At 35.8% G+C, this 13,783-nt stretch overlaps 2 protein-coding genes across 2 annotated transcripts in view; both read right to left on the bottom strand.

The window, feature by feature from the left end:
- The window catches only part of LOC125837709 (acetyl-CoA acetyltransferase, cytosolic 1), a 392,637-nt gene that overhangs the window by 135,900 nt on the left and 242,954 nt on the right, over nt 1-13,783 (bottom strand). The window lies entirely within an intron of this gene.
- On the bottom strand, nt 9,057-9,866 carry LOC125837728 (uncharacterized mitochondrial protein AtMg00310-like). Its single transcript, XM_049516805.1, has one exon. The coding sequence runs from the start codon at nt 9,864-9,866 to the stop codon at nt 9,057-9,059; it is 810 nt and encodes a 269-aa protein (XP_049372762.1).

The raw sequence follows: 13,783 nt of genomic DNA, 5'->3' as shown, positions 1-13,783 counted from the left end.
GATGTAAAATCTGCATTTCTCAATGGATTGCTTGAGGAAGACATTTATGTTGAACAACCTGAAGGTTTTACATTTTCAGGTGAAGAAGACAAGGTGTACAAGCTTAAAAGGGCTCTCTATGGTCTTAAACAAGCCCCAAGAGCTTGGTATAGTAGGCTGGATTCTCATTTGCTATCTCAAGGCTTCAACAGAAGCCTAAATGAGCCTACTTTGTACTTCAAAAGGCAAGCGGATGGGATGTTGATTATGCTATCAGTTTATGTCGATGAATTGATGAATACATGTGAAAGTCCTCTTGCGGTTCAAGAAGTTAAAAATGAAATGCTAAAAGTTTTTGAGATGTCCGATCTAGGAGAAATGAAGTTTTTCCTGGGAATGGAGATATCTCAATTTTGTGAAGGAATTTTCTTGTCTCAAAAGAGGTATGCCTTGAATCTGTTAAAAAGGTTCAAGCTTGACAAGTGCAAAGCTGTTGCAACTCCACTTGTTGTGAATGAAAAATTAATGAAGGATGATGGCGAAGAGAGGGCAGATCCAAAAGTTTATAGAAGTCTAATTGAAAGTCTATTGTATCTAACAACTTCTAGGCCAGACATAATGTTCGTTGTCAGTTTGTTATCTCGATATATGCAAAGTCCCAGCACTAAGCATTTTGGAGCCGCTAAAAGGGTGTTAAGGTACATTAGAGGGATGATTAATTATGGAATCAGGTATAGAAATGTGGAGAATGGAGCTCTTATTGGCTATTCAGATAGTGATTGGGTTGAATGTTTGGATGATTACAAAAGCACTTTTGGTTACTGTTTTTCGTTTGGTTCAGGCATTTTTTCTTGGAGCACAAAGAAGCAAGATATTATAGCATAATCTTCAGCAGAAGCCGAGTATGTGGTTGCTACATCTGCTACAAATCAAGCAATTTGGTTAAGAAAGATCTTGCTGGAATTGAATTTGTTGCCAAAAGAACCAACAATGATCTATGTGGACAATAAATCAGCCATTGCGATGGCTGAAAATCCGGGGCAGCATGGAAGAACAAAGCATATCAACATAAGATTTCATGCTTTAAGAGATGCCGAGAAGAATGGTGAAGTTAAGTTGGTGCATTGCATCAATGAAGATCAGCAGGCCGATATTCTGACCAAGGCTCATTCCACTAAGAAGTTTGAGTTTCAAAGGTTGTTGCAAGGAGTTTCAATGAAAAATCTTAAGGAGGAGTGTTAGAAAATTAAGATTTGTCTAGAAACTCCTAGATTGGAGATATTTTGTGTTAGATATGTTAGAAAAATAAGATTTGTCTAGAAACTCCTAGGTCGGAGATATTTTGTATTAGATATGTTAGAAAAGTAAGAATTGTCTACAAACTCCTAGGTTGGAGATATTTTGTACTAGATATGTTACTCTTGATTTAAAATGAGTGGTGGTTAGTGAGCCACATAGGTACATAGTTTGGTGTGAGATATTTTGCTTACTATGTGGTTGTAATTCTCACACTTTATCTATAATACACCATATGTAATGAAACATCTAGTGATAAAAAAATTGAACTAAAAAAAACTTAAGCCTTCTTCTTCACTTTCAGATTTTCTGTAGCAATTTACAACTGCTATTTCCTAATATTTACACCTTGTAGACCTGAAGTTCTTCTTCCTTTTCGTTGTAACAAAGTTGTTCTCCTTTGGTTGGTAAAGAAGCACCATCCTTTTTTGGACCTCTCAAAATTATGTGGGTACTTCGTCTCAACAGAATCTCTCAATGGGATGGCCACCAGTTTGAATACTCACGATTCATTAAAGACCCCTTATTGGATGGACGCATTGGTATGATGATCTTCGAAGAGCTTCCAAGATGAACACATGAATCACATAGTTGCACCAAAGCTAGCAGTGAACCATCATAATGGTGCTCTATGAGTTCACCAGGAACATCTTGACATACCCAAATTGTAGACTAAATCGATGAGGGCTATAAGGCTCAACAATCAGTTCATCATCTAGCCTCAAAGTGACAAAACTTGAACAGAGGTCAATAAGGAAATCGCTCCAGGAAGTGGACAATTTTCCATTATCATCAATATGTAACTATTTTCCTTGTAGCATGGCCAAATTGTGGAGGTTATGCACATTCACTTGTTGAAATAACTTGCGAGCGTCAACAAGGTCAAAATGTTTTGCCATTTTTTCTCCAGAAATCTGCCACATTCACACACCTCGTTGGGGGGTGGGTAACATGGTAGTAGGTCTCAAAATACTTACCTATCCATCCATATACATAATGAATGGGAAGTAGTATGTTGCAAGAAACCAAGTTTGAAGAAGTGGATATATCCCTGAGGCCACGATAGATGCTTGCAAGGACCAAAACCTCCAAAGAAACTATTTCCCCATGAGCCATCAAGCTTGCAACTTTGAAGACACTAGAACGAATACAATCAACTTTCTTGTTAGGAAGAACAAACTTGGAAAGCCAACATGCAAGAAAAGCCGCCAGATAAGTCTCATCCCTGAGTGGTTCCTCTACGCCTTGCTAGATCAATAAAAGGGACATTTTGTTCTTCGGTTCGAGGCAAAAAGCTCATATCAATATTTCCAGAAGGATCATGATTCATCTTTGGTTTCGTACGATTCTTAGACATACTTAGTGAAGGCTCGACATATTTTCTCGGTCCCCTAAACCAAAACTTTGTCCATTCTCGAAAGGAGACTTCGTCAATGGCACCTTTGGTAAGTCGGTAGAACGTCGAAAACAAGAAGGAGCAACTTCTTGGGAGAAAAGACTTCCCTTGATAATCTACATGTGTTAACTCCTTAGCTGAGGGTATAACTTCATCATAAAAGGAAACATGAACATGAAGACCTCCAATGGTTCTCAAATCCCATAAAGAAATAGATAACTCTCCGACGAAGGTAGAGACCGTATTGGTGGATGGACGCCAATTCTCGCAAAAAGCCTGGAGAACATTTTCATTATGGTCATATGTGAACTTTGAAGCAAAGATAGCATTATAAGTCTTGATGTTATCCAGAGTCTCCTTGAAGCGGGCAAGCACATCTTCTACCCACTCCCAATAGCCAGACGTATAGCGAACCTCACCAAATCCGGAAGAAGGAACAGACCAACTGCTAATATTTTCATAACGACGAGGAGGGATCGCAACAACAACATTTGATGAGTGGAAGACTTGAAGAGGAGAAATTTTTCAGTTGTGACATTGCCGGAGAAATTGTCCGTGGCATCCTTCGTTTCTGTTGATGACCACTCTGGGAGATGATGAGAAGTGTCTAGCATCTTTCTAACAAGTGGGAAGGCGCCGATCACCGGAGGATGAATTTTCAAGGTGAGAACTTTGGCGCGCGAATGTTGCTTATTCTCCACGATCTCAAGGCAAGGGTGTGGCGCATCTCGGTCACTAAAGTCCATTGTCGCTGCTGGAAATCAAGATTTCACAATGTGGTTCTGAATAAAAAAAGTTACATTGGCGAAAACACAATTGGAGTAATCAAAAGACAAAAAGTTCTGACCATCATAAATGAGTTCAACCTTGCAAATTAAAACTGTAGAAATCGAAGGGGAATTTGGCTACAAATATTTTATATGTCGTAGTTCCATATTTCTAATTTCGGAAAAATCAAACGGCTTGTGATTTCGATTTTTCTACATAGAAATGAATTTTACACTACAGACGCACAAATCTGTCAATCAGAAACGGGTTCAACTTTGAAGATAAAAAATGTAGCAATTGAAGAGGAATTATATGTTGTACTGCCATATTTCTAGTTTCGGAAAAACTGAACGGCTTGTGATTTTGATTTTTCTACAATTAGAAATGAATTTTACACTACGGACGCGCAAATCTGTCAATCAGAAGTAGGTTCAACATTGAAGATAAAAACTGTAGCAATGGATAGAAGTTTGGCTGCAATTGTTTTTTCTATGTTATAGCCCCGTGTTTCTAGTTTCGGAAAAATCAAACGGTTGGCCATTTAGATTTTTCTACAATTAGATATGAATTTTATTCTACAGGTGCGCAAAGCTGAACCATCAAAACGGGTTACTGTTAAACAAGATTCTAAGTTACCTGAGAAAGTAGCAAGAGTACTTTGGTTGAAGTTTCTTTTGAGATATCATGGAGGCTGCGTCTCTCGATTTGATAAAAAAAAAGCGACGTCGCAACTGAACAGTTAAATACACTCGGATAACTTATTTTTTGCAGCGTCTAAAATTTTGTGTGATGCATTTTTTTATGCATTGGAGAGGATTATATAGGGATTCTTGTGAAAGATTTTTAATCCTTCCACAAGGCATAATAAAGTGAATTTGAAAGAACAAAATCTGATTTGGGTTGAGATATTCACTATCCATTTTGAAGCCACACCAATGTGGAAGGATGAGCCAAAGAGTTAAGGAAAGAAGAATATCTTTATTGACTTGGATACCAAAGGAAAGTTAATATTCTTTTTGTTTGACTCAAAATTCTAATCAACCTTCTTGTTTTCCTGACACCTTGCAATGAAGATCACATTAAAAAAAATGTTACCACTCACTAGACCCATCTATTTGAAATCAATATAGAGGGGCCACGTGGTTGTCGAGCAAGATTGTTTAAAAAAAAATTGCGATCACTACAAACAAATCATTTGTAGTGGCCTAGTTAGAATACGACGACAAGAAACAAATACTCTTGAAGTCTCAACAATGCATTCATGAAGACTTCAACTCTAGTCGTCAAATTTGACATGCCTACACGTAGAGAAGTCTCAAAAAATGAAAATGCATTCATGAAGACTTCAACTCTCGTCGTCAAAATTCAGCAAGCCTATACGTCGAGAAGTCTCGAAAAATGAAAATGCATTCATGAAGACTTCAACTCTCGTCATCAAATTCGACAAGCCTACACGTAGAGAAGTCTCAAAAAAGGAAAACACATTCATGAACACTTCAACTCTCGTCGTCAAAATTCGGCAAGCATATACGTCGACAAGTCTCGAAAAAATGAAAACACATTCATGAGTACTTCAAATCATGTCGCCAAACTTTGACAAGCCTGCACATCGACAAGTCTCGAACTAAGGGTCATTTGTAGACACATAATTTTATTGGATTAAATTCATACGAAATTTGAATTAAATCCGTGCTTATTTGGTTCCAAGGTCCATTTCACCTTGAAGCCCAAAACTCATGCCACATGTCATAGTGACTAGGCATCCAAGACCAATAAGGTGGCGCCACGTGTCCAAATGAGGTGGTAGTCTCAATTAAGTGCCAGAACCAATCACAACATGCCAAGTGTCAAAATGACATCCTTTGGCCAATCATATGCAACCTTATCCACCCCTACAACTATAAATAGGGGATGGACATAACATTCTAGGGGGATCAATAAAACTCTTCAACAAGCATTCGGCAATTGGAGAAAGCTACAACATCAACTACAGAGCTCTTCGAAGGAGTGGTCAACGAAGTTCTTCTCGGAGATCGGCTTGAAACGACAAAGTACTTTTCGACGTTCCCGGAGATCAACAACTTCTCAAGGAGGTCTACATCATCCAACAATTCGAGAAGTACGCTACTGAGGTCCTCGAATCTTGGAGAGGCTTAGGAGAGAAGAATCAAGAGAACAACATAATTGTACTCACAACGATTCATCAATAAAAATTACATTTTTCTTTTATTTATTTTGCTTGCAGTCAATTTTCAGCGCTTATGGAAATTTGATGCGAACAATAATGTCTTGAAAAATGTAATAGGGAAATGACTCTAATTAATGATAAGGATAAATTAGGAACTAAGTGTAAAATTATCCATGAATTTCATAAAGTGAACAAGTATTGTTGAACATCTATTTTTAGTAAAGTATTGTTGGACGGAGGGAGTACTAATTACAACAGAAGTTAAGGTGTTCCTTTGATTCTCAATATTAGATTTTCAAGCTTAAATGTGAAATCATAAACCTATATATTGGAGTATAACTTTGTAAATAGTGTAGTTTAACTTCTACAAAATTACAAACTTCATTAAAGAAAAGGGTAAGTATGAAAAAAAATCAAATATTTCTTTTGAACTTTGAACAGTTCAACTGTTTTGAACAAAAAACTCTTGAAATTCAATTAATATGGAATGAAGGGATTAGTAAGTATTACTCCCTCCGTTTAAAAAAGAATGACCTCTTTCCTTTTTTGGTAATATTTTAATTTCAGTTTTCCACATGACATGTTTAAAGCCACAAGATTGAAGGGCAATTTAGTACATTTGACATAATTTTAATTTAGGTCCACAAGATTCAAAAGTGTTCTTTATTTTCTAAAACTCTGTGCCAAGTCAAACCAGGTCATTCTTTTTTAAACGGAGGGAGCCCTATCTAAGAAGAGGGAATAAGCACACAGTTGGCCATCAACATGTCAGCTTCAACTGTGTGCTTATCCTGCTACTTGGCTTATTGGTTTGAGCTTGACATATTATATACGGAAAATTGTCAAAATTACCCTCGAACTATTCAAAATAGCTCATATATATATTTTAATTATGTTTGAGATAAAAAAAAAATACCCTTGCCGTATATGTTTTGGACCACAAATACCCTTAAAACGTTATCTTTGCCGTTAGATCTAACATGACAGTCCTTCCAGGCAGTCCAACATGGTTAAAATATCTTCCTCTCAATAATGTTGTTCTTCCTTATTCATCCCTATCACAAAAAGAAAATCAAAAAATAATTATTTCATTGTTCTTGTTTGAGTTGTTGTTCGGACTTTGGAGCTCCAATTTCAAAGTGTGATGAAGTTTGGTTGAGGTTGTAATTGCGTGTTGAAGGATCAAGTTCATTGTTTTGGATTTTGGGTCATAGATTCACAAAATCGATTTTTAGAACTTCAAGCTTTTAAGAACTCTTTCATATACTTTTTTGGGATTTCAACTCAAATCTCAAAACTAAAAAATCAGTTGTTAAATGTCAATTTACAGCCTCCATTGCAATATCCAAACACTTTTTAGTAACATTCAATTAAATCTCTTCAAATTTTTGCACTTCAAAAATCCAACAAAGACTAGAAATTTCTTCACCAACAAGCTTTCAAATGAGTAGCTATTTTCGATTTTCAACACAATAAAAATGACTTCAAGATTTTTTCAACATCTTTCAACCTTTAGAATTAAATTTTTAGCCTCAGACTCAATGACATCAAAACCCAAACAATGAACTCAATCATTCAACACACAACTACTATCTCAAACGAACTTCAGCGCACTTCGAAATTGAAATTTCAAAGTCCGAACAATAACTCAAACAAGAACAATAAAAGAACTATTTTTGATATTATTTTAAAAAAAAATTGTGGTAGAGATGCACAAGGAAGTACAACATAATTGAGAGGAATGGATTTTTGCCATGGTGGACTGCCTAGGCGGACTGCCATGTTAGCACATGACAAAATAATGTTTTAAGGGTATTTGTGGTCCAAAACATAGACATCAAAGGTAGTTTTGATCCCAAACATAAATAAAGGGTATGTATGAGCTATTTCGAATAGTTCGAGGGTAATTTTGACCTTTTTCTGTATTATATATAGAGTCTGAGGTTCTTTTTTTTTGGTTAAATTTAGGTTAGAGGCCTTTTTATTTCCAAATAAAGCTGTACAGACTGGGCGACAAAAGTGACCAACAAAAACAACTTGAAACAAAACTAGTCCAGCCCACTAGTTCTAACATAAAGACCCTTCAGTAGGTTTCCTAATCCGCACTCTCATCCTCCATTGTTTCCGCCACCCTGTCTTCCTTGAGAATGATGAACCCCAGTTGTCGTTTCTTCAGGTGATGAGAGGTCCAACAATCAGCAGCTCACAGAGGTAAGCCACTTCCTCATTTATCTCCTCATTCCTATGGATACCTCTAATCTTCTTTCTCCTGCTGATGTAGTGGTAACGTTGTCCAAAAGATGCTAGGGATTTGATACCAGATGGGCAAACCAAGCCCTTTGGCTGTCGACTTTAGCTGGTGACTCCTTTTTGTAAGCTGACATAGGTTAGGCTAGGTAGCTTAAGTTTATGCACATTTCTGAAAACCTGATGTTGGCTGAATATATCTCTGTAAATAACTTTTATGTGATCTCTAAGACTGTGGTGTCCCTCCCTCTTCATTAACGAATGTTGATGTTTATCCTCCTCGTCTTTATTCTCAATGTTGATATCTGCGCTTTATCGATGTTGACCAAGATTTTGCAATCTCGAGGAAGTTGTGTAAAACTGCTCACACTTATTGGGCTTTGTTAATCCAATGTTATGTTTGCAAGTTTGTCTGCTACCTGGTTTGCTTCCCTGAAAATATGTTTAATTATACACCGTAAATCACTTATGTGTCGCCTTATCTCCTCTATCTGGTCGCTGAGCTTCCAAGGTATCTGCCAATCTTTCACAATAAAATTCCTTAGAATGATCGAATCAGTCTCCAAAATTATATTTTGTAATCGTAATTCCCTACACTTTCTCAGTGCCATTATGAGAACATTCGGTTCTTCCTCCATACTAGTGGTAATGCCCATACATCCCACTTCTGCTTTAATTAAATCCCCACTGCTATTTCTTATGCAAAAGGTGTATGCGCTTTCTCCAGGGTTACCCCTACTTGCACCATCCGTATTGCATTTTATCCATTCTTGCTCCAGTAGTTCCCATCTCACTGCCTTCCAGTGAATCTATGGCTTATAATTCTTCAACATGTGTATTATTCCATTCCATTCACTAGGCAGTGTTATCCACGGGTATTTCGTTTTTACCAATTGATGCACAACTACCAGTACTTGCTGATGCATATATTCATAGGAGACTTCTTTTCCATGCCTTTTGTTGTTTCTCCTCTTTCATACTTCCCACATCAGTAGGTGTGGAATGCCCCTGTATACGTATCTCAATTTAGTTGGGGCTGGTTCGAACCACCATTTATGTGCAGTTTGCTGTAATTGTTGTCCTCCCTTATGGATACCTGCACAAGTAACAAAAAATCCCCATAGCTTTTGGGCTATTAGGGATGTTAGAAATAGGCGAGACATGGTCTCCTGCACATAAGTTTCACAACAGTAGCATCTTGAAGCTAGCGATACCCTCATATTTCTTAGATTGTCCTCCGTTGCAATTCTCCCATTTGCGACCCTCTATAGGAAAAAAAATGATTTTGAATGGAATTTCTTGCAGCCAAATGTTCTCCAACCAGTCTTGTTGAGGTTTTCGATCCCTTACTATTTCAAAAGCAGACTTGACCGAAAAAATTCCACTAGTATTAAGCATCCACCATGGCTGACCAACTTCATCTTGCCTCACATTCAACTTTATATTCTTGATTATTTGAACCACTACCTCTTCTGACACCAACTCACATAGCTTCTCTTTATCCCATTCTCCATTGTTGATACACATTTGTACCTCTATATCTTCCTCATTAGTTAGATACAACGCTCCTTTTCTTGTCCAATTATCGTACCAAAAACTAGAGTTTCCAGATTTAATTTGCCACCCTATCTCCTGTTCTACCTCTTTCCTCATCTCCATAATCTTTTTCCATACATGTGAAGCACCTCTCGCCCCAGCTATAACTGGATGTTGTTTCTTGCAATATTTATTCCACATATATGTGATCCACAATGAATCAGTTGAAACTCTAAATCTCCACCATAACTTGCTAAATAATGCCTTTGTTACTCCATGCAGTGTTCGAAAACCTACTCCACCCTCTTTTTTTGGAAAACATATGTCTTCCCACGCTACCCAGTGTTTCCTTCTCTCTCCCCTGTTTCCACTCCAGAAGAACTTCGCAAAAATGCGATGCAACAGATTTATCACCCTTTTTGTGGGATTGATAGCTGATAGAAGGTATAATGACATTGATTGTAACACATGAGTAATCAAGATGTACCTCCCTCCATACGTTAGCAATATATTCTGCCAACCTAATAATTTCTGCGCAATTTTCCTCAGAATATTTTCATAATGTGAGTTGCATTTCTTTCCATAATACACTGGGCATCCAAGATATGTGAATGGAAACGGTACCCATTTTTATACTTGTTAATTTTCTCAACTTGATTCCCACTGCCAAGGTGTGTCCTCATGTAGATAAAAATAACTTTTCTCCTTTTTTATTAATTGACCAGACTCTTTCATATTTCTTCAACACCTCCATCATTCTTCTTACTGAGTATCGATCGGTCAACCCAAACAATATCGTATCATCCGCATATGACAGATGATTGATCTCTGGGCTCCACTTTGGCATTCCCCCTTATAGGGATATTTATCGATTTATGCATATTGGTTTAGTTCAGGTGGCTTTTAAGCCCCTCACTTTATGAGGTCAACCAGAAAGCTTTATAGCAGTTTTAAGGGATGGTAGAAATCATAATTGGAAAAAGTCTCTTATAGAGATAATTCAAACTAGTCTTGTTTATGGACCGGTTTATTTTAATGCTTATCCTAATTTGCAAATTTCCTTGTAGGATGAGAACTCACTAAGTTCTCTTATGTTAAATGTTAAACTTCATGGTTATGATTATATGTCTGGCACTGAAGTTGTTTGTATCTGTTATAGAATTTATTATATATTATTGCATACTTTAAATCCTATGTGTAAAGTAATTGATTTTAAAAATGAAACTATTTTAATAGAAACTAATTTTGACAAATCTAAGGTAGTCACTAGAAGACCTATTAAGTGAGAAGAAATTGATTTTCCACAAGAGTGGGTTATTGAGAACGCTACCCAACCTCAAAATAATATAAATACAGAAGTTTCTGAAATCGAACAATTGAATGATGGAACTGTTAAAATCAAATTTCATTCGTCTAACATGCTTATTGATAACCGTAGCATGTCTTCTAGGATATCTAGATCTAACTCTTCATATATATCTCCTGTTGATTATATTGTTCAGATTCCTTCTCGGGCATCTACTTCTCAAATTAGAGAAACTTATAGATGTGACAATATAAAAATTGATAAAGATAATATAGCTCAACCAATTCGTAGAACTAGTTCTGATTTAGATATAACTGAATCAGAAATGAATTTTCCAGATGGATTAACAGGTTAAACTTGTTTTTCTATGACTGGCAAAATTATTGATTTTAGTCCGGGATCTCCGGCAAGGGCTCGTATCTCTAAAGATTTTGATCGGAAAAAATGGAAACTCTTTAGAAAATGGTTTTTCAACAACTTTAATAAAGTTGAACAACATGATTTTCAAGAAGAATTTTATAAAGATCTCATAGATTCAGGAATAAATCGTTTAATAGCATTTGTTCCATGGTTTATGTGCAAACATGTTCATAATTATATCTCTATGCTTGAAAGAGATTTTGCTTTGAGTAATGGAGAAATTACTAAATCAGTTTTTCCTCCATAACAGTCTTTCCAAATTAATAAAAATGATAAGATTGTTAACTTTAATGCTTTTTCAAAATTATTTGAAAATGACACTACTTTAGTGACTGCTCAACATGTTAATGTTATGATTAAGCAGAATAATTATGCTAATATTTAGATGAGTATTTTGGGTGATCATGTTATCTCTTTACATGAGAAAATTGATAAGCTTATTACTTTGTTACCTACTAAATTAAAAGGTAAAGAGAAAGTTGCTCATAGCAGTTTACAGCCACCACCTGAGATTGAAGACTTCAAGATTAAAGATTATTCAGATCTTGAACATTTCTTAGAAAAGAAATTTAAAAGTAGTGGAGTTCAACCTTTAAATGCTGACAACTTTGATGAAGGAGAACCTAGCAATAAAAAGGAATTTTATGATAGTCTTAATAAGATATCAGAAAGATATGCTAGGAAACCTGTCCAAAGGATGTACTATTATCCTAGACCCACTCCCCAAGATGTTCTACTTGAAGAACATGAACATATTATAACTAATAGTTATAATGAAAAAGAAATCTATGAATGGAACATAGATGGTTATACAGAAAGACAGATTTATACAACTGTTCATAGGATGTTAATGTACAGTACTATCTGTAAAACCAATAAAAATAGCGATAAGACTATTGCTGATATAATAACAGCAGGTTTTACTGGCCAATTGAAAGGTTGGTGGGATAATTATCTCAACCAAGAACAAAGAGATAGGGTTCTAATGGCGGTAAAACAAGAAGGAGAACAAGTTACTCAAAACGCAGTTTATACACTTGTTTTAAATATCATTGAACATTTCTCAGGAAGATGGTCAGATAATAGTGAGACTATTAGAACTCTTCTCCAAAACTTGAGATGTAAAACCCTTACATCTTTCAGGTACTATAAGGATGTTTTCCTTTGTAGAGTTATGGAATTACCAGAGTGTAATAGCACTCATTGGAAATCCAAATTTAAATGGATTACCGACTTTATTTGCTGAAAGAGTCAGGAAGGCCATCAGAGGAGATAATCATAGCATTAATTATGATTATTATACTTATGGAAAACTTATAAGTGCTTGTGTACAGGAGGGTTTATCCTTATGTAATGAAATCAAGTTGAATCAGTAGATTAAGCGACATCGCTTAAATGAAAGGAAACAATTAGGAGAGTTCTGCGAACAATTTGCATTTGGTATATAAATTTTTATGGATCTTTTTTTGTTTTATGAAACAATTATTACCTGAAGTGTCTTTCTGAGAATTGTTCCAAGATGATGAATTCATCATGTTTGAATCAGTCGGGACTATTCAAAATCAGAAAATAATGTGCGGATCACACTTGTTTCGTTAGAGATAAAGTGTATGCAAGGCGTCAGGGAATAACTGACATTGTAGTTGTTTTGATAATGAATAAATTTAGTAATCCAGCAACTGTATACACTCCGAAAGATATAGTGGAAGACATGTTGAAAGTGCATAATGTTACGTTGACATACATGCAGGCCTGGAGAGCTAAACAAAAGGCAATAAAATTGATGTGTGGAGATCCGATCGAGTCATATGCTAAACTACCAGGTTTTTATTCAAACTAGATTTTGTATTTTATTTTATGAACTGAATTGATATGAATTTTAGCAATGCAACAATTTGGTGGCCATTTGGCATGCAATCTGTTTACAAATTTAACTCCCATTATCCATTTGATTTCCTTTGTGTATCCAATTAATATCCATTATGTGTCTAATTTGAATCCAAATGGTATCTAGTTGTATTCAGGTTGTATCCAGTTAATATATTTGTTGTGTTGTAATGTTCAGATATCAAAATGTAAAATTAATTGTAACAACGAAAAAACTTCCAGGTTATCTATACATATTGGAGCAGACATATCCTGGTTCTATTTTAAAATTAGAAAGAACTAAAGGTGATAGCTTCTTATATGCATTTGTTGCATTAGAAGCATGTATTACAGGTTGGGAGTATTGTAGGCCAATTGTAGTGGTTGATGGGGCAGCTTTAATAGGCTCATATGGTGGTACAATGTTGATTGCAAGCACTATGGATCCAGGAGATATTTTTTGAATCTTTTACATTTATATGCAATAATAAATATGATATAAGGTGTGTTTTCAATTTGTATGATTTTTTTAAAAATAATGCATCAGGTCACATACTTCCACTTGCTTATGCCATAGTGGATTCTGAGAATGATGCATCGTGGACCTGGTTCTTTGAACAGTTTAGGAAAGCATATGGAGAAAGGAAAAACATATGTTTATGTTAGATAGAAACGAGAGCATATGGAAAGGAACTGCAAAAGTATATCCTGGATTGGAACATTATGATTGCATATGGCACTTATGCTGTAATGTTTTGAAGAATTTTCATAGGAATACTGA

The sequence above is a fragment of the Solanum verrucosum genome, unplaced genomic scaffold (genome assembly GCF_900185275.1).
Source record: "Solanum verrucosum unplaced genomic scaffold, falcon-dt-bn FXZP01000029.1, whole genome shotgun sequence".
NCBI lineage: Eukaryota > Viridiplantae > Streptophyta > Magnoliopsida > Solanales > Solanaceae > Solanum > Solanum verrucosum.
This window is presented reverse-complemented; position numbering and strand designations above follow the sequence as displayed.